At 36.3% G+C, this 22,338-nt stretch overlaps 1 protein-coding gene across 3 annotated transcripts in view; it reads left to right on the forward strand.

Annotated features, from left to right (window-relative positions):
* Positions 1–22,338, forward strand: part of PRKG2 (protein kinase cGMP-dependent 2) — a 121,079-nt gene that overhangs the window by 93,518 nt on the left and 5,223 nt on the right. For all 3 annotated transcript variants that reach the window (XM_032239808.1, XM_032239809.1, XM_032239810.1), the window contains 3 exons: positions 7,331–7,494; positions 12,684–12,806; positions 14,242–14,304. In XM_032239808.1, coding sequence (XP_032095699.1) covers positions 7,331–7,494; positions 12,684–12,806; positions 14,242–14,304 — 350 coding nt within the window. The remainder of the gene's footprint in view (positions 1–7,330; positions 7,495–12,683; positions 12,807–14,241; positions 14,305–22,338) is intronic.

Below are 22,338 nucleotides of genomic sequence, written 5' to 3' on the forward strand. Positions count from 1 at the left end.
AATTTCTGTTTATACAAAAATCTATACACAGAAGTTTATAGCACCTTTAATCATAACTACCAAAACTTGACACAGAGGATTTTTAGGAACAGTGAAAATACTCTGTATGATACTGTAATGGTGGAAACATGTCATTATACATTTGTCCAAATCCATAAAATATGCAAAACCAAGAGTGAATTCTTATGTAACAGGTGGACTTCGGGTGTTTATGATGTGTCAATATAGGTTTATCAGTTGTAACAAGTGTTTCATCTGGTGAGGGATGTTGTCGATAATGGGGAAAACTGTTTACATATGGAAGCAGGAATTACACAGGAAATCTCTGTGTCATTCCCTTTTACTGATTGCTCTAAAAAAATGAAGTCTTAAAATTTTTTTAAAAATGTTATTAAATTGCCACTTTACCAGATTAAATGAGAAAAACATGAGAAAAGCAATTATATAACTACCTTAGTGGATGCTGAGGAAATGTTAACATATTTCTACATTCAGTTATGAAAAAATATCTTAGCAAACTGTGAAGAAAAATGATTTTATTAATCTAATGAACTATATCGTACACAATTTAGGGCAAACACTGTTCATAATTGTGAAGCATTAGAAGTGTACCATTGACTCTCAAAAGTCAGTGTTATAAGCACTTCTATTCACTATTTTACAGGACATCCCAATGCAGTAAACTATGAATAAAATTAAAAGATGGATTGGAAAGTGAACAATAAAACCTTCCAGGTGAAATGATTAAATCTATGCAAATCCAGAATATAACAAGAGGCTGGGCACAGTGTCTGTAATCCCAGCACTTTGAGACACCAAGGTGGGAGGATTGCTTGAGTTCAGGAGTTCAAGACCAGCCTGGGCAATGTGACCCCATCTTTACAAAAAATATAAAAATTTGCTGGGTGTAGTGGTGTACGCCTGTAGTTTTGCTTAGTTGGGAGGCTGAGGTAGGAGGATTGCTTGAGCCCAGGAGGTTGAGGTTACAGTGAGCCAAAATCATGCCACTGCCCTCCAGCCTGGGTGACACATTGAAATCCTGTCTCAAAAAAAAAAAAAAAAAAAAGGAAAGAAAAGAAAATTAACAACAGGGTAAATAAATAACATACAGAATGGGAGAAAATTTTTGCAAACTAGGCATCTGACGAAAGTCTAATAGCCAGAATCTATAAGAAATTTAAACAAATTTACAAGAAAAACAACCCCATTTAAAAATTGACAAGGGGTGTGAACAGACATTTCTCAAAAGAAGACATACATGTGGCCAACAAGCATATGAAAAAAAAAGGCTCAACATCACTAGTCATTGGAGAAGTGCAAATAAAAACCACAGTAAGATGTTATCTCACACCAGTCATAATGGCTAACATTACAAAATCAAAAAATAACAGATACTGGAAAGGTTGCAGAGAAAAGGGAACACTCACACTGCTGAAGGAAATGTAAATTAGTTCAGTTGTTGTGGGAAGCAGTGTGGTGATTTCTCAGAACTTAAAATTACCATGCAACCCAACAGTCTCATTATTGGGTATATGCCCAAAGGTATATAAATCATTCTGCTATAAAGACATATGCACACATATGTTCATTACAGCGCTATTCACAATAACAAAAACATGGAATCAACCTAAATCATCATCAACAATAAAGAAAATGCTGCACATATACAACAAGAAATACTACACTGCCATAAAAAATAATGAAATCGTGTCCTCTTCAGCAACATGGTTGGAGCTGGAGACCGTTATTCTAAGAGAACTAACACAGGAACAGAAAACCAAATACTGCATGTTCTCACTTACTAGTGGGAGCTAAACACTTAGTACGTATGGACACAAAGAAGGAATAATAGACATCAGGACCTACTTAAGGGTGGAAGATAGCAGGAGGGAGAGGATCAAAAAACTACCTATCAGATATTATGCTTATCACCTGGGTGATGAGATAATCTGTACACCAAACCCGCGTGACACACAATTTACTTATTTAACAAACCTGCACATATACCCATGGAACTAAAATAAAAGTTAGAAAAAAACAAGAATCAAGTAGAGAGTTTAGTCTTGTTGTGGGCGTAAGATTAATAATACAGTAACTTAGTGTATTTTTAAATACCAGAAACATAGGATACATAGGAATAAAAATGCCATTTACAAAAGGCATGATAATATGTATCTAGAGCTAACTCTAATAAAAGTGTATAAAAGCTTTACTGAGAAACATAAAGAAGTATGGAAAGATGTTTAAAAGACCTAAATTAATAGGTAATATGGCTTTTTCTCTCTTCTGGGTACAGAGCTAAACAATATATCTCAGCCTTCTTTCTGGTTAGTTGTGACCTCATGGCATAGGTCCAGATAATGAAATGTGAGCAAAAGCGATGTTCACCACTATCAGACCTGAACTATAAAAATTGTTTGCAGATCTTTATGGATTCTTTCTGGCTTGTTAATGAACATAGCCAGTTGGAAGTTGACAGAGCCCTAAGATGGAAGAAACCTGCATTTCTGAATCACTCCTCAGCTACAGATTAAATACACTTCCAATGGAAATTCTAGCAGAGCTTTTTGTGAAACTTGGCAAGCTGATTCTAAAACTTACGTAGAATAACCAAAGGCCAAAAATAGCCAAGACATTTCTGATGATAAACAAGGAGAACAGTGTGGGAATAAATTGCTTCCTTAGATATGAGAACTAATTATAATGCTGTAGCTCAAACTATTATTAGTGGAGGAAAGGCTAGTTAAAACCACAGTGATTTTATACTCACAGGTGGCAAAAACTAAAAAGTTTATATTACTAAATGATGGTGAAAATGTAGAGCAGTCAGAACTCTTATACAAAAGGGTGGCAATATCGTACAATCTCTTTGGAAAATAATTTGGCAATATCTAGTAAAGTTGAAGAAACCATTTCTCTGACCCAGCATTTTTACTCTTGTGTACATTTCTACTACATAACTTAGAAAGTTATGTTAATAAGAAGCATTTTTGCAATAATATACAATTGGAAATAACACACATGTCCATCAAAAGCAAAATGGACAAAAAAATCATGCTGTGTTAATCCAATGGTGTTAAAGTATGGCAGTAAAAATAAGTGGACTATATACAGCCTGTATTAAATTTACAAATATGATTTTTCAGTAAAAAAGACTATTTGCCCAAGATCAAATATGTTAAGATGTACCTAAAATTAAACAAAAAATAAAAATATAAATATATAAGGATATTAGATTTGTAGCTAAATTAGAAATCAAGCAAACAGATGATGAACACAGAAGTCAGGGTAGTGGGATCTTTGGGCAATGAGCAAGAGGGTACTATGGGAGGAACACAGAGGCTTCTGTGGTTGGTTCTGTGTAGTTATTAAAGTGGTGGTATGTGTAGGGGTGTTTTTATTCTCATGCTTTATAACTTGTTTATATGTCATTTTATATGTATCAATTATTTTCTAAATTGAAAATTAAAAATAATCGCTAACTCAAACTATATTTTTATTGCCAGACCATTATTAGCCAGATCATTATTAGCTATACTTGACAGTTAAGCTTTTTCTACCAATGTGCTTAACACATGCTGTGGCTTCTCACTTAAACACCTTCTACTTCCTCAACAATTTATATAATAAGAAGCGCCCCAGTAAATGGTTCAAATTTTACTACAAACAAGTATCCATGACCTTGCTAAACCTCATTATGTCTTACTGAAACTGACATTAATGATTATCTCTTCATTCAATTTTTTTTCACTAAACACAGGTTGAACATCTATGTTGCAAATACTGTAGAGGTACAAAATGTATAGGATGAATTGCCTTTTCAAAGGAGTTAGATTTATTCACAACTTGACACTGCTGCCATCAGGGATGTAATCAGGAATATAAAAAGTATTACAGAACCTCATAGGAGAAAGGAATTGGTTCTGTAAATTCAAGTAAGGCTTCAAAGAAATGGTGGCATATGAGATGAGCCTCAGACAGTATATCCAGTTTGTCCTTGGGTATGCAAGAGTTCCCTTCATCTCGCCCACCTTCTACTAAATACTCCTAGGTATTTCAGCTGAATTTGTACACCAAACAAAGAATGGGCCATTACTTGGAAAGACTCATTCATCCCATATCTTAGCCTCTTTCACTTTCACTTCCACTCAATCGAAACCATCCATTGTTGCCTCTTTTAGTAGATGGACGTTAGTAACAGAAAGACATGACATCAACTTTGGTTGTTGGTGGACAGGATAAACAGATTTCATTTGTGTAGACTTGGATAAAGAAAGTACACTAAAATGCCAGGTAAATATTTTTTTGGAATGGTATGTCACCATGAGTCATCTGGTTTAATTACGTTGGTCATTTTGTGTCTATTTTTATGTGACCAAGAGAACCAATGTCTGACAAATTTACTGACCCAGAGAGCGACTTCTGGGAAAGAGTTCCTATTTATTGGATACCAGTTCCAGCAAGCCACAATGAAATTTTTTCTATTTCTGAATGATGCAATCACCACTGCATATTTAGAATCATTTTAAAACCTTCTAGTTTATTAAAATATTTGGAGATGATGGTTTCAGCACGATGTAAGCCATCATTAATAATGAGAATTAATAGAGACAAGGTCAAACCTGTGTACAGCTCCCTCAGGTATTCTTCTTGAATCCTCTACTAGTTTTGCTAGTAGCGTTTGAAAAAAAAGTGGGGGGTGTCTATTTTCTTGTTTCCTAGATAGATCCCTTTAAAATATGTCTGACTATGCCACACCCCTTTTGTAAATCTTACTGTGATTTCTTAGAAAAGAAGAAAAATCTGGAGTTGTTTCTGTGGTTTACAAACCCACAATGCTCTCACTCTTGCCTCTCTTCCCCTCATCCATTTTTGCCCAGCCACGCTGGCCTTCTTGCCAGTTCTTGAACCTACCATGCATATTTCCATCTCAGGCCTTTGCATGGCTCTTGTTGTTACCAGCATGACTGCTGCTCAGATACTTACAGAGCTCTCTTTCGCATTTCACTGAGATTTCTACTCAAATCTGCTCAAATCCTACCTCCTTAGTGAGTTTTTTTGGTATATAGTGGTAGTCGATAAATATTCATTGAATTAATACAGAAACTTAACCTTTCTGTTGTCTAGAAGAGCTGGGGTGAAAAAAAAGACTGAGGCTTTCTGGTGGTATCCATGGTGGTACAAGACAGACATAGCATGATTTTTATAGAAAATACACAGAACATGATGTGGAAGATTTGGGGCCTTCTGTATTAGGCGCATGTTTTGGATAGGTCTGAGTGTCAGTTTCCTCTGACAAAATGGATTAGATTAAAGTTTATATGATCAAAGGAGATAAAGAAAGTGATACATTTACATAAATCTTAAAATTTTAATGTAAGTATTGCCTTCTCTTTGGGCCAGTATTCAAGTACTGCAAATGCTAAACCAGCAATTCCAATGGAAATACACCGCTTTCAGAGGTAGAGAAATTCTCCTAAATAGGCAGTAAGCTTCCAGTGATCTTTACGAGGAAAACTTAAATGTAATTTAAAAAATGACTCAAAAGGCTGTTATAAACCAACAAAATAGAATATTTTCATATGTGTGTGCATACAAATGCAGTTATAAACATCACTTTCTTGCCTTTTGAATTTTGATCTTTATAAAATTAGCTAGGATTTTCATATTGGTTCTTTCTCTGGGGAGTATGTTGCTATGCTAATCTCAGCTGGTTGCAAATTTTCATTTTCTAATATCTCCAGCCACCTAGTAGATATAATCACTGTGAGTCATTCTGCGTGGATGAAAAAATCAACAAATGCCCACTTCAAATTAGATTGTTTAAATTTCTTTTTTTTTCCAGTAGGAAAATCCTTGCTGTTGTGTGGTAAATACTAAAAGTAACCAGTAAAATGGTAAATTTCTAAAGGGCTTATTTAAGGTAAATTAAAATTTTAAATATCAATATTTGAATAAATAAATAGAGGCTGAATTTTATAGTACACTGACTTCTATAGGGCTTATTTTGATATGTGAACCTTGCTTGTTTACCTTTTAGCCAAGATTGTTGCTGTATTATTGAGAGGGTCTATGTGAAATTGTGCACGTTTAAGCCCAGGAACAATTTGTGTGACTGTTTATTTGAGGAAAGTGGAGGACAGTTTTATTAAAATAATATCTGTACATGTTGGAGATGAAAAGTATGTGTTAAATATTCCTGTGAAAGGAAACCGACTGTTTGTTTTGCAGGGAAGGATTTCAGTCATATACACTGCCTCGATTCAATGAGGGACCCTTCTGTAGCTCCCATTTTTTTCTGTCTATTCTGTGCATGGAGTTCTTCGAATAGGCTCTCAGAGAAGAGGAAAGGTCTATTTTGCCAAAACAGAAGAGGATGGCACTGATTCATTACCCTGGGAGATTTCCTAATCCTCAGTCAGGGCTAAGCTTGGATGTCACCTCCTGATAACATCTTCCCAAATCATCATCATCTCCCTAATGTTCTCGACATACATATTTTTTGCCCTCTGAGTTTATACTTTGTTTAATTATATCACATGACAAGACATAATATTAATCATGTATGTGTACATTTTGCTAACATACTGAATGTCTGAGTTAACTCTGTATCTGTAAGCCTAGCACAAAGCCTGACCTTGACTGGGTGCGAAATGTATGTTTTCGGAATAAATAAGTTAATGTAGATGCTACCCATCCCCTGCCTTCCTGAGAGAGGCAAAAAGTGAATAGAGCCCAGACAAAGTTGGCCTGAGACTACCCTTGCTTTCTTTGGACTGCCAAAATGTGTAGGGTGCAGACATTGCGTATAATGGTTTTTAAAGACTGTCCAGAATTTTAAGCCCCTCTTCTCAGCAGTAGTCCATTTCTCAAACTCTTGATTTTGTTACTGTTTTTACATTCATGATGGAGCTTTACTTACACAGGTGTCCATCACTTCTTCCTTGTTTCTTCTTCCCAAAGAATACCACCATTGAATTAAACGTGTTTAGTCCTGCTTGCCCTGAGCTTCAAAGGTGTTGTTATGGCTCCCCTTTGCTAAGCCGTTCCTCTTATCCTCTAGGGGTCCTGGGCAGAGGGGTGTGTGCATGGAACATTTCCCAGTGCAACTAGATACACATTTGACCCTGCAAAGGAATACATCAGATATACATCAGATGATTTCTCGCTCTCTCTCTCTCTCTCTCTCTCTCTGTGTGTGTGTGTGTGTGTGTGTGTGTATAAAAGGAAGGGTTGAGTGTACAAAGCAGATTTCAGAGGTAAAATGGAGACTTAAAGATGAGCTTGAGTTTTATGGTTTCTATAAAATTTCTTTGCTGTTCTTTACCAGGTTGACTTTGGATTTGCAAAGAAAATAGGGTCTGGACAGAAAACGTGGACATTCTGTGGGACTCCAGAATATGTAGCTCCTGAAGTCATTCTCAACAAAGGACATGACTTCAGTGTGGATTTCTGGTCACTTGGAATTCTAGTATATGAACTCCTAACTGGCAAGTATGTACCTTCAAGTTTTGTGCAGCCACCTCTTCCGAGAAATGCAAAAATAACCTTACTAATGATAAAGTGTATATACTTTAAGAGCATAACATTTTGAAAATGTTTTTGATTACATATGATACCTTTTTCTCATGACATTTTTTCACATACAGTGAACTTGCTGGTTTATAACACAAAGAATCAAGAAGGCAAAGGAAAGGAATATAGAATTGCTGTGGTTTACCTAGCATGGCAAGACTTACTACTGTAGATAACAAATTAAGTATGAAGGTTGTAATAATTCAGCATAAGAATAAGAGAAAAGGTGAAAGTCATGGGCTATATTATTTCCTCTTTTTTGTATAAGAGAGAAAACAGAAATCTTAGTTTAGTTAAATCCATTGATCAATTAAACTAAATTTATCCATCTTCCCAATATATCATTAACCAGAAATGCTGGAGCAAAGCCCCATTTCAGGATTTAAATTTTAATCCTCTTGTCAGCTGCTTTCTAGAGGTGCTAATGAACAAAGACAAGACACTGCAGGGGTTTTAGCAGTGAAAATTGAATTGTCATTCCTAAAGAGATTAAAGGACTGTATTAATGAATCCAGGATCTCAAATATTTAACATACATACACACATTACACACCTATGCACACACACATACACAGGCTATATGTGATATTACCCCACATTTGTAAAGTACTTTACATTTTACAAAGCCCTTACATGTATATTATAGAGTTTAGTTTTCACAAACTTGTATGGAAGATAAGTTAGGAATTTTTATTATGATTATTTTATGACTTAAATTTTATAGATTAGAAAACCATGTGAGAGCGCTACCTGTCCAAGATCAATAATGTGATACTAAGTCTTCTGACTAAATGTGACTCACTTTCCTTCAATATGTGTTTATGATATAATGCATGGGCATACACACAGATGACTCAAGGCAATTTTCTTTCTGGTTTTCTAGCTCCATTTCTGATTAACTGATTTCATCATCCTTATAATTTTTAAAACCAAATAATCTCAGTCTTAATTTCAGAGAGGATTTGCATCTGGAATGCTTTAAGAAATACTAGAATGAGTCTAGTGGTGAGGATACAAGTCTTTTTTTAAATTGTACTTTAGTTCTGGGGTACATGTGCACAGGTACATACATGGCAAGGTGGTTTGCTGCCTCCATGCCCCTATCATCTATATCTGGCATTTCTCCCTATGTTATCTCTCCTCAACCTTCCCACCCACTGCTGTCCCTCTCCTAGCCCCCTGCAACAGACCCCAGTGTGTGATGCTTCCCTCCCTGTGACCACGTTTTTCATTGTTCAACACCTGCCTATGAGTGAGAACATATAGTGTTTGATTTTCTGTTCTTGTGTCAGTTTGCTGAGAATGATGGTTTCCAGATTCATCCCTGTCCCTACAAAGGACACGAACTCATCATTTTTATGGCTTCGTAGTATTCCATGTGTATATGTGCCACATTTTCCTTGTCCACTGTATCATCGATGGGCACTTGGGTTGGTTCCAGGTCTTTGTTATTGCAAACAGTGCCGCAATGAACATATATGTGCAGGTGTCTTTATAATAGAATGATTTATAATCCTTTGGGTATATACCCAGTAATAGGATTGCTGGGTCTAATGGAATTTCTATTTTTAGATCCTTGAGGAATCACCACACTGTCTTCCACAATGGCTGAACTAATTTACACTCCTATCAACAGTGTAAAAGTGTTCTCATTTCTCCAGATCCTCTCCAGCATCTATTGTCTCCAGATTTTTTATCATAACCACATTGAGATGCCATCTCATGCCAGTTAGAATGGTGATCATTAAAAAATCTGAAGGATACAAGTCTTAACACATACTTTACGAAAATACTTTCATAGAATCTTCTTGAACTTTTTACATTGCAAATTTCAGTGTTAGACTATTTGTGGCTATATTTTACAACTTTGTCCACATGCATTGAGCAAACAAATATGAAAGATCATTTTATATTGTCTGTAATCATTTTCAAATATTCATTGCTTGTGATTCTGAAGGAAGGAAGAGAAAATATCCAGAGTCATTCAGAGAAAAGTTGTTTAAGGGCTTGGGCACAACAAATTCTATTTCAAAAATTTTGTTTCTTTCTCTCTGGGAAATTTGTCAGCTGCATTTGTAAGAGATACATGATGTTTCCTGTAGTTAATTATATATATATTATATATATATATATATATATATATATATAATTTCTCACCAGCTGGAGTAACATGTTAGAAGGAGTAGGTCATAAAGAAGTTGAGAAATTGTTTTGTCTTGTATGTTGAGACACAGGCTTACTCTGTCACCCAGGCTGCAATGCAGTAGTGCGATCACTGGTCACTGCAGCCTCCACCTTCTGGGCTTAAGCAGTCCTCTTGCCTCAGCCTCTAGAATAGCTGGAACTACAGGCACATGCCACCATGCCTAGCTAATTTTAATTTTTCTTTCTTTCTTTTTTTTTTTTTTTTTTTGACAGAAATGGGGTCTTACTATGCTGCCCAGACTGGGCTCAAACTCCGGGGCTCAAGCAGTCCTCCACTCACCTTAACTTCCAAAAGTGCTGAGATTATAGGTGTGAGCCATCACACTAGGCCAAGAAAATTTTTTTTGTAACGATTGGTTTTTTTTCCCCCCGTAAATGATTTTCTAGGTAGGACATGGGAAAGGTTAACTTTAAATGCCCTGAACTTTAGAGCATAGGAGGGAAATTAAAATAAAAAACAAAACAAAACAAAAAACAAAACCAATAGTGTAAATATATAAATAAGTTGAAAAATATCATAACAAGGTTTTTGGTTTCCTGCTTCATTTTCTTTACAAGTGAAACATAGTTTAATAAAAAGTTGGTACACTGACTGTCTCATTTATTACCTACAGTGGGAAGGCTCAGTAGCACAAGGTCTCCAGCATGACTGAGATACAGCAAAGTAGCTCATGAAAGTCATCTTTAATTTTCAAAAATTAAATGACATAATAGAATAAATATGAAAGTGTTTCTATTATTTATTTGTTTATTTTTGAGACAGAGTCTCACTCTGTCGCCCAGGCTGGAGCGCAGTGAGGCAATCTCCGCCCATTGCAACCTCTGCCTCCCGAGTTCAAGCAATTCTCCTGCCTCAGCATTCTGAATACCTGGGATTACAGATTCCTGCCACTGCGACCGGCTAAATTTTACATTATTAGTAGAGACAGTTTTCGCCATATTGGCCAGCTAGTCTGGAACTCCTGACTTCATGTGATCATCCCGCCTTGTCTTCCCAAAGTGCTAGGATTACAGGTGTGAGCCACCGCACGTGGCCTTGAAAGTATTTTTATTTTTTATTATATTTTTTAGGTTCTGGGGTACATGTGCAGATCATGCAGGATTGTTGCATAGGTACATACATGGCAATGTGGTTTGCTGCCTCCATCCCGCCCCGTCACCTATATCTGGCATTTCTCCTCAGGTTATCCCTCCCCAACCTTCCCACCCCCCGTTGTCCCTCCCCTAGCCCACCTCCCAACAGACCCCAGTGAAAGTATTTTTAAAAGCAAAGTATATGAATTAAAATGTTATCCAAATTCAGAGTGGTCAATTCTCAGTCTTTGCTTACCAATCTTAGCAGTACTTAAAAAAAAAATACTCTCTTCACTTGGTTTCTAGAATTTTCTTCTCTATCCTTTTCCCACATTGGTGACTCCTTCTCAGTCTCCATTGCTAAATTCTTCTCATCTTCCTACCCCTCAACATTGGACCAACTTAGTCCTTGACCTCTATTCTGTTTTTTACCCACTCAATCTCTGGATACCATCAATTCTCATGGCTATAAATACTATCTGATGACCCCAAGTCATCCTTCTAGCCTTAACCCCCTTTTTGAATGCCAGTCTCATAAATTCACATTTCTGCTTAGCATTTCCATTTGGATGTTTAATACATAACACTTGATTCCCTTCCCCATAACCTGCTCTGCACCCACCCCAACTCCATCTTTCTTCTCTTAGGAAATAACATCTCCAACAAGGCCAAAACCCATCATTCTTGAATTCTTTCTCCCACATGCCATATTCACCCCATTAGCAAATCCTGATGGCTTTACCATGTGTCTTAGTCACCTTGGACTGCTATAGCAAAATACTATAAACTGAGTGGCCTAGGTAGCAAACATTTATTTTTCACAGTTCTGGAGATTGGAAGTCCCAGATCAGGGTACCTACCAGGATGGTCGGATTATGGTGAGCATCCTAATCCGAGTTACTGCTGACTTCTCCTTGTATTCTCACATGGCCAGAAGCCAGGCCACTAGCTCTCTACCTTTTCCTTAGAATGGCACCAGTCCCATTCATGAGGGCTCCACTCTCCTGATTTAATTACCTCCCACAGGCCTCACCTCCAAATACCACCACATTGGGATTAGGGTTTCAACAAATGAATTTGGAGGAACAGACATTCAGCCTGTTGCACAGTCTAAATAGATCTAGAAATCAGTAATAACTCACTACTTTCAACACTACTGTCCTAGGCAAGGCTACTGGGGCTCCTTTCCCCTGACTTTCTCACTACCACCATCATAGCTTATCCACCATGCGTTAGGAAAAGCTTAACTCTGGCTGCTATAATTGAGATCATTCCTCTCAGAATACATCCTCAGGTCCTTCTGATAGCCACTTCATCTATACAATATTGCCCTCATCTCTGTACTCCCCTCTTGCTTCCTCACTCCACCAACCACACTGCCCACTTCACTATGCAGGACCACCCAGGCCCACTCCTGACTCATGGCCTTTGTGCTTCCTGTCTTAGAACCTTCTGCCACAGGTAGTGGTGTGTTGCATTCACTTCCTTCTCTCTCTTTATTCATGCCTCTGCTCCGTTGTCAGCTTTTAAGAGGCTTTTCTTATTCACTCTATCTCAAAAAATCACACCTCTGTCCCTTTATTTTCTTTTTAGTGTTCATTCCCACCTGACCAATTACCTGTGTGCGTGTGTGTGTGTGTGATGTGCTAAGCAATATTAAATTAGTGAGATTATTTTATAGGATATATCCAGATTTGCTATAAAACAACTTATGAAAGAGAGAGGAAGAAAGGAAAGAAGGGAGGAAAGGAAAAATGAAAGGAAGAAAATTCATTCCAAATGTGTTTCAGACCCTGTTATTAATGTGTCCTGTTTGGGATTTTCTCTAGCCCACCGTTTTCTGGGATTGACCAAATGATGACTTACAATTTGATTCTCAAAGGAATTGAAAAAATTGATTTTCCCAGAAAGATAACACGACGACCTGAGGATTTGATTCGGAGGCTTTGCAGGTAAGAATGACAGCCAGTAACCCCTTGTCTTGAAGAAAGTGTAAAGGCTTTGTTTTCTGTTTCTACACATTTTTAAATAAGGTGCATATTTACTTTTTGTGCTTTTTTTATATAGGTAAATTATATTTAAAAAAGTCATTTTCTGTTTTGCCGTATAGGGAGTTTTAATTCACCTCACATTACAGAATCACAGTACCTACTTATAAACTAGTTTAAAAAGAGATCTGATTTTTTCAGGCAACCTTTGGGGATCATCTTTATCTGTTATAGAGCAAAATAAACCAAGGAGTAATTTACTATCTTAGCAATAAAAAAGAGTGAAGCCATGTCATTTTAGCAACATAGAAGGAACTGAAGGTCATTATCTTAACTGAAACAAGCCAGACACAAAGAGACGAATACTCAATGTTCTCATTTCTATGTAAGAGCTAAAAAATTTTACATGGAGATAGAGAATGGAAGGGTAGATTACAGGGACTGGGTGAGGCAAAGGGCATGGTGAGGATAAAGGGAAGTGGGTTAAATATATAATTTTACAGTAAAAGGAATAAATTCAATGTTCAAAGAGGACAGTTGAATACTTAACAAAAATGTATTTTACTCAGTCAATGGCCATCCTTGACATGCTGACTTGATCATTAGTCTTTATATACACATTACAAATTTTTCATGTGCCACATAAACTTTGACAATATAAAAAATGAGTAATTTATTTATAATCTTGTTATTTTGAAAGAAAATTAGTTGTGATAATGAAGCGTCATTATATGACCTCTTTCAATCTTCATTTATAAAAAAGTGCTCCTCTGTTCTTACCTTAAATTACCACAGTTTCTACTTACCATTAAAAATAATTTATCAGAAAAGAGGAGACTTCTAGATTTTTGTTTAAAATTTGCATTTTGTTGCTTTTTTCTACCTGAACTTTTTAAAAAGCATTAAAATTTAGTAAATTTAGAACTAAAAACCTAGCTATGGGTTGCCAGTAGGAATTTCTGCATGCTTCTAAGATTCCAGTTTAGATGTAAATGATCGTCTAAAGCTTGCCCTGGTTTTCTCTGTAGAGTTAGCAAGATAGTGCCTGCCTGTTCTTTAAAGCATTTATTCGTACCTTATTTAAAGCACTGCTATATTTTATAATATAAATATATATATTAGTTAAATTATAGATATATATGTATTATAAATAACAACGCGCACGCACACACACACACACACACACACACACACACACTCTAAACTCTCGTTTAGCTGTGGCTTCTCCAGGAGGAGGTCACATCATTTCACCTCCCTAAACTCAGATGTCTAGTCTACAGTAGGAACTTAATGCATGTTATTTAATGAATACATTAATTAACAAATAGATGTTAAATTTTAATTTATAATTTTCTCAATTGTATTATTGTAAATTTCCTTTTAAAAATTATTATTTTAGGCAAAATCCAACAGAAAGGCTGGGAAATCTGAAGAATGGAATAAATGACATTAAGAAACACAGGTATATAATTATTTGTTTGCCCAGAAAAATATAGAAATTTGGAGAACAATGTAGTGCTTCCTAAAGCTTCTCTCAGGAGGCCACAAGGGTCCCTTTGCAGACTTTCAATTTTTTCTTTATGGTGCTTTGCTTTTTATTTATGTTTTAGTAGATGTAGATACAATAATTAATCTCAAAGTAATTTGTCTCATGCTGGAAGTTCATATCAGAATGACTGACATTACAAAAGAAGTTACAAAATCACATCTTCAAGTCATAGTGAATTAGCTTTTTATCCACTTCTGTCTTTATTATTCTTTAATGTGTATTTTCATTGGTTTATACTAGTTATATATATTTATTATACTTTGAAATATCAACTTGGAGTCTGTGAAGGAATTACATTCTAATTTTGGCATTTAATTTGTAAGTAAAGGAGGATACCATTGTTGTCATCAGTATTCAAGAGGATGGGTCACCTAAATCAACTGTGAAAAAGTATTTGATTTCAGGTTTAATTATTAATACATATTTATTTTAAATATAATTTTCCTTTGAATATCCTCAAATTCTCCCCGTGATGTATTTTATTTTTTTGGTAAAGGACACCGATTTCACTGCTTTCCACAGAATCTCAGACCATGCTTTATCCTTGTGCAGTAATCTGACATGTACTTTTCTAGTTCTGTGAATTTTTAAAGCTGGTCTTCAGAGCCATTGATAACCTTCATAAGACACCGTCTCTGATTTATTAAATATTCAAATGTGGCAGTTCAAACCTTCAAGATTTTGATTTGTTAAATCAGTGCTTGGCTAACTCCTGTCATCTTTAAGATGTTTTCATTTTGCTTATGATTCACAGATATAAAGCATTAACTTCTAAGAGTATGTAGACAGTGCAAAATACACTTGAGAATGTCATGATTGGAATCATTTGACTACACTGATATGTTCACTTTTAGAAATGAGAACACCTCATTGCTTTATGACTCTTTTCACTGAAGAATTAGGGGCACATCAACATGGTATGAAAATAAAGGGAGAGGGGCTATTGCTAAATAGAAATGCTATTCGCGATTCTTAACATTAGCAGTACAGGTTCAAAACAAATACAAAAAATCAAGCTGCCAACCCTAGTCTATGTATTTATGAACTTACTTGAAATAAAGTTGTTTATTCAATATTTTACATTCATATTGAGCTCTGCCTTAAGGGTGTTTTTAGGAAGAAAGGGAGGGAGGAAACATAGGAAGGAAAGGAAGATAAAGACATGTAGATTTTATAAAATCAAAATACTTGTAGTATCCTAATGTTCTATGTTATCTTTTGGATTGCCTTCAGTTGTAAAGCTCATTATTTGTCTTAGATTTTAATTTATTTTCTTCCGGCACTACATGCTGTTATCATCATTTCTTTTCTCATTATAAAATGACAGATAAACACACCATTCAAATTAAGGAAACAAGTGTTCTGTCAATGAAAGCCATTCTTCCAATATGCATTCTCTCTTACTCTCATTATAGAAGGGTCATGTTTTGCTCTGGCATAGCTAGGAAATAGAAGTGATATATTTGTTAATAGTCTCCAGCTTTAGCTTTTAATTCTTCTTTACCTGAGGCTCATTTAAATGTAGCTGTCAAATTGTCATTAGAGGCACGAGCAAATTAATGCTAAAGGATTTTCTCACCTCAGCATGGTAATAAAGAATTTTGAATTTTCTTCCCTCTAGGGGTTAATTTATCTATTCCCTCTTAATGGGTAAGATTGTCTTTGCTATATGTAATGTAGAGTTGGAGTGCAGAGTATAGAGGTGATTAATAAGATATACCAAATTTACACAGTGTCTTCTTGTGTGTAAATGCTCAAAAGCATTTTTTATTCCATTTTCATAGTGCTTTTTAAGCTATAAAGCTGAAGGTGGGGAACATCAGAAAACTTGGTCTCTCTCTCCAAATATGAGTATTTAAAAACCTTCCACAAGTCTTTAAGCTGTGTAGCTTCTCTACTCAGTATATTCTTAGAATTAAAACAAAATTTCCCAGTCTCTTCTAAGGTAAAACTTTTTTTTTTCTTTTTCTTAGAGAACTAGTCACTTTAATTTTGTATTTAAAAACAATACAGTTGTATGTACCTCTCCATTCTATAGTAAATAACCTTTCCTCAAAATAGTTACAGAGCTCTACTCTCTTATATCTAAGAGCTAGTTCAAAACTAGGCACCAGTCGTGTCTCCCAACACATATCTTAAAAGAACGTTGATATACTTGTAGGGTACAATTATATCTTTCCTGACAGGAAAAGAAAATATTTGTTTCAGGTACAGGCATACCTTATTTCATTGCATTTTTCTTTACTTACTGCACCTTGCAGATATTTTATTTTTTACCAATTGAAGGTTTGTAATAACCCTACATCAAGCAAGTCTATCAGGGCCATTTTTCTAACAGCATGTGCTCACTTTGTGTCTCTGTGTTAAATTTTGGTGATTCTTACAATATTTTAAGCTTTTCATTATTATTATGTCTATTAGAGTAATCTGTGATCAGTAATCTTTGATATTAGTATTTTAATTTTGAGGATACCACAAACCACAGCCATATAAGATGCCAAACTTCATCGATACATGTGTGTTCTGATGACTTTATCGAAGGACCATTTTTCCACCTCTCCCTCGCCTCAGAACTCCCTATTTCCTGAGACACAACAGTATTGAAATCAGGCCAATTAATAACCCTACAATGGCCTCTAAGTAGTCAAGGGAAAGACGGAGTATCATGTCTCTCACTTTAAATAAAAAGTTAGAAATTATTAAACTTAGTCAAGAAGACTTATTAAAAGTTGAGACAGACTAAAAGGTAGGCCTCCTGTGCCAATTAGACAAGTTTTGAATCCAAAGAAAAATTTCCTGAAGGAAATTAAAAGTGTTACTCCAGCAAACATTCATGTATTAGTCAGGGTTCTCTGGAGGTATAGAACTAATAGAATAGATATATAAAGGGGAGTTTATTAAGTATTAACTCATGCTATCACAAGGTCCCACAATAGGCCATCTGCAGACTGAGGAGCAGGGAGAGCCAGTCTGAGTTCCAAAACTGAAGAACCTTGACGTCCAATGTTTGAGGGCAGGAAGGATCCAGCACGGGAGAAAGATGGAGGCTGGGAGGCTAAGCAGTCTCTCTTTTCACATTTTTCTGCCTGCTTATATTTTAGCTACACTGGAAGCTAATTAGATTGTGCCCACTGAGATTAAGGGTGGGTTTGCCTTTCCCAGCCCACTAACTCAAATGTTTATCCCTTTTGGCAACACCTTCACAGCACACCCAGAATCAATACTTTGTGTCCTTCAATCCAATCAAGTTGACACTCAGTATTAACTATCACAACACACATGGGCACATGGTAAGAATGCAAAACTGCCTTATTGCTGATATGGACAAATTTTAGTAGTCTGTATATAGATCAAGCCAGCCACAACAGTTCCTTAACCCAAAGTCTAATTTAGAGCAAAGTTCTAACTCTATTCAACTCTGTTCAAGTCTGAGAGAGGTGAGGTAGCTAAAGAAGAAAAGTCAGAAGCTGTCAGAAATTGGTTCATGAAGTTTAAGGACAAAAGCCATCTCCATAACTTAAAAGGTCAAGGTGAAGCAGCAAGCGCTGATACAGAAGCTGCTGCAAGTTACCCAGAAGATTCAGCTAAGATCATTGATGAAAGTATCGACAGAAACAACAGATTTTCAGTGAAGAATAAATCGCCTTACATTGAAAGAAGAAGCTATCTAGGATTTTCCTAGCTAGAGAGGAGAAGTTAATGTCTAGCTTCAAAGCTTCAAAGAACAGAGTGACTCTCTTGTTAGGAATGCAGCTGGTGACTTGAAGTTTAATGCTCATTTGCTATTCTAAAAATCCTAAGGCCCTTAAGAATGGTGCTAAATCTATTCTGCCTGTGCTTTACAGATTGAACAAAGCCTGAATGACATATCTGATTACAGAATGGTTTACTGGATATTTTAAGCCTACTCTTGAGACCTACTTCTCAGAATAAAATATTTTTTCTAAATATTACGGTTCATTGACAATACATCTAGTCACCCAAGAGCTCTGATGGAAATGTACAAGGAGATCAATACATCTTCATGCCTCTTAACACAACATCCATTCTGTAGCCCATGAACCAAGGAGTATTTTTTTTTATGTTAAAATTTTTTGAGGGTCTCATTCTGTTTCTCAGGCTGGAGTGCAGTGGCACAAACATGGCTCACTTCAACCTAGACCTCAAGGAATAATTTTGATGAATTTAAAGTCTTGTTATTAAGAAATACATTTAGGCCAGGCGCGGTGGCTCACGCCTGTAATCCCACCACTTTGGGAGGTCGAGTGGGCAAATCACGAGATCAAGAGATCGAGACCATCCTGGCCAACATGGTGAAACCCCGTCTCTACTAAAAATACAAAAATTAGTCAGGCGTGGTGGCACGTGCCTATGGTCCCAGCTACTCAGGAGGCTGAGGCAGAAGAATTGCTTGAACCTAGGAGGCAGATGTTGCAGTGAGCTGAGACTGCGCCACTGCACTCCTGCCTGGCAACAGAGCAAGACTCCATCTCAAAAAAAAAAAAAAAAGAAAAAGAAAAAAGAAATGCATTTAGTAAGGCTATAGCTGCAATTGTGATTCCTTTGATGACTGGGCAAAGTGAATTGAAAACCTTCTGGAAAGGATTCACCATTTTAAATGCCATTAAAAACATTTGTGATTTATCAGAGGACGTTAAAATAGCAAATAATAGGAGACTGGAAAAAGTTGATTCTAATCCTCATAAATGACTTTGAGAAGTTGAAGACTTAATTGGAGGAAGTAAATGCAGATGTGCTAGAAATAGCAATAGAACTACAATTTGAAGTGATGCCTGAACATAGAACTGAATTGTTGCAGTCTAATGATGAAACTTGAACAGATGGGGAATTGCTTTTTATGGATAAGTAAAGAAAGTGATTTCTTAAAATACAATCTACTTCTGGCAAAAGTGCTGTAAACATTGTTGAAATGACAACAAAAGATTTAAATCTTACATAAACTTAGTTGTTAATATAGTAACAGAGTTTGAAAAAATTGACCTCAATTTCTTTTTCTTTTTCTTTTTTTTGGGGGGATTTTTTGTTTGTCTGTTTGTTTTCAAACAGAGCCTCACTGTCATCCAGGCTGGAGTGCAGTGGTGTGATCATAGCTCACTGCAGCCTTGAACTCCTGGACTCAAATTATCCTCCTGCCTTAGCCTCCTGAGTAGCTGGGACTATGGGTACATGCCACCGTGCCTGGCTAATTTTTTAACAACTTTTTTGTAGGTTTGGTTGTCTTGCCATGTTACCCAAACTCCAGGCCTCAAGAGATCCTCCCACCTTAGCCTCCCAGAGTGCTAGGATTACAGGCGTGAGCCACTATGCCCAGCCTGACCTCAGTTTTAAAAGAAGTTCTACTGTGCATAAACTCCTATCAAACTATCACATGCCATAAAGAACTTTTTTGAAATAAAAAGTTTATGCAGAAAACTTCATCATTGTCTTATTTTAAGAAATTACCACAGCCACCCCAACCTTCAACAACCTCTACCCTGGTCAGTCAGCAGCCATCAACATCAAGGCATGACCTCCCACCAGCAAAAAGACTATGACTTATTGAAGGCTCAGATGATTGTTAGCATTTTTAGCAATAAAGTATTTTTAAATTGTGTACATTTTTAGGCATAATGCCTAAAAATGTGTGATGTACACTTAATACATCACAGTTTAGTTTAAACATAACTTTTACATGCACTGGAACCACAAAATTTGTGTGATTTGCCTTATTGCAGTGGTTTGGAACCGAACCTTCAATATCTCCAAGGTATGCCTGTATTTTAACTTTTAAAAAAAATATTTCTAGTCTTTGAAATTACTTTCAAAGTCTTCTGAAATGAAGAAGCAATTTATGTGCTGTTGCTGCTAATATTTCTCTGGTGAATATTTTTACACACCAGTGCATGCTGGTGCTTGCATTACTTAAAATGTGGTTAGTGTCAAAAGGCCAAATGTTAAGTGAATAGCCACTCATGTTAAGTAAATATTTCCATAAGTCAGATTGTAACAAATTCTCTGTAAGAAACACATGGGCTGTTTGATTCAGTAGAGTAATGGTAATGATTTTTATTAATATTTATGAAGTATCTCTGAGTAGATATCATTGAAAAATATGTTAAAAGGAATTGTTGCCATAGTTGGTGACAAATAAAATAATCCATAGAACTCTGTACCTAGAAATCCCTAAAAGTGGAGGCTCAGTCTGTGTAAAAAAGCAATGGGTAGAACAAAGAGAGGACTTCTGTGGTTTCACAGCAAGGGCAGAGGAGGGATATAAAACAACTGGGTTGCTGTCTGACTCTCACACTTCACATAAAGTTCCAGCAACTTATAGCAAAATGATATTTTGGTTTAGAATAGCACCTGCAATGGAATGCACTAGAGTCTGCCCTCTGTCTTTGGCTCCTTTTCTATTGCTAAGCTTAGACTTGGAATAGGAAATCCAGTCAAGCACTGAACCAAACCCAAGTCTGGGGATGAGAAGAGATTGAAAAAGGTGGAAGAGCCTAAGTTCTGGTATAGCCAACAGACAGAGGAATGTGACAGCCTCCTGAAAGTCTCCCTGCCTTTGATCACATGCCCACATCACCATCCCATTCTGGACCCCTGTGGTCATTCTCTCTAAGGCAACCAGAAGTATCTTTTGAAAACTGGCTTGTGTCATTTACTTAGAACTTTCTGATTCTTTCACTACATGTGGAAATCTTGATTTCTTACTGTGCCTGCAAAACTCTACATGACCTAGTCTCTGGCTCTTTCTCAGACATCATTTTTTTTTTTCTAATTCATTCACTACACTTCAGCTCACTCCTTCCATCTGGAAGGACTTTGCCACAGATCTTCCCATGGTTCCCCTTCTCTTCATTCTGGCTTTTTGAAATATAACTTCTTCAAATACCACCCTAGCTATAAGCAGCCGCTCCCAACCTATCCTTATTCCCACCATCATCTACCACTTTATTCTCTTTTATCTTCCTTGTACTTACTACTATCAGAAATTAATTTAAGAATTTATATTGTTTACTTCTCTTGTTTTCTACAACCTCCCAGCAAAACAAAAGCATCTTAAAAGCAGGGTGCTTGTCTTTTCTGATGCCTGAGACAAAGTTGACTTTCCATAAATATTGGTTGGCTGGCTGAGCTGACTTCAGTATGCAGGTAGAAAAGATTAGTGATTATAGAACAGCATGATTTCATGTCCTAGACATAAGATCCTGAGAGACAGAATAGGTTGTTTCTATTCAAGAGAAATGAGGTCTTCTGACTCAAGCTTGAAATATATGCTTGAAATATATGAAGATCAGATCAGCCCTTTTAGATTAATGATGTGTAAGCAATGATAAAAGAACTTCAGCTTAATCCCATATTTTCAGATTACTGTAAAATGCTTTTTCTGTGTAAGTGTGTTCCTTTTCAGAATCATTCAATCACTCAACAAAAATTTATTGAGCCCCTGGCTTATATCAAGCACTTCTCCAAGTGTTGGGGCACAGAGAAAAGGAAATAGATAAAAATCCCTGCCCGCATGGAGCTTGCTTTCTAGTGGGGAGATAAAAAGTAAACATGATAACTAAGTCAAGTGATATATCAGATAGCTGTAGATGCTAAGCAGGTAAAATAAAGTAGGGAAGGAGGATAAGAAGCTTTGTGTGTGTGTGTGTGTGTGTGTGTGTGTGTGTGTGTGTGTTGGTGAGGGAGTGCTGCAATTTTAGGTTGGATGGCCAAAGAAGATCTCACTGAGAAGATGACCTTTGAGAAAAGACATGAAGGTGTTGAAAGAGTAAGACATGGAAATCTAGAGAAAGAACAATCCAGCCTTGAGTAAAAAGGCCTTAAAGTGGGAACATCCCTAGCTTGTTAGGAGAATAGTGAGAAGATAAATGAGTTAAGAGAGAAAGAAAGAGAAAAGTAAAACAGTGGTAAGGTAATGGAAGGATGGTGGTAGAA

This window comes from Sapajus apella, unplaced genomic scaffold (genome assembly GCF_009761245.1).
Source record: "Sapajus apella isolate SASKATOON/1434 unplaced genomic scaffold, GSC_monkey_1.0 scaffold45, whole genome shotgun sequence".
NCBI classification, from domain to species: Eukaryota; Metazoa; Chordata; class Mammalia; order Primates; family Cebidae; genus Sapajus; species Sapajus apella.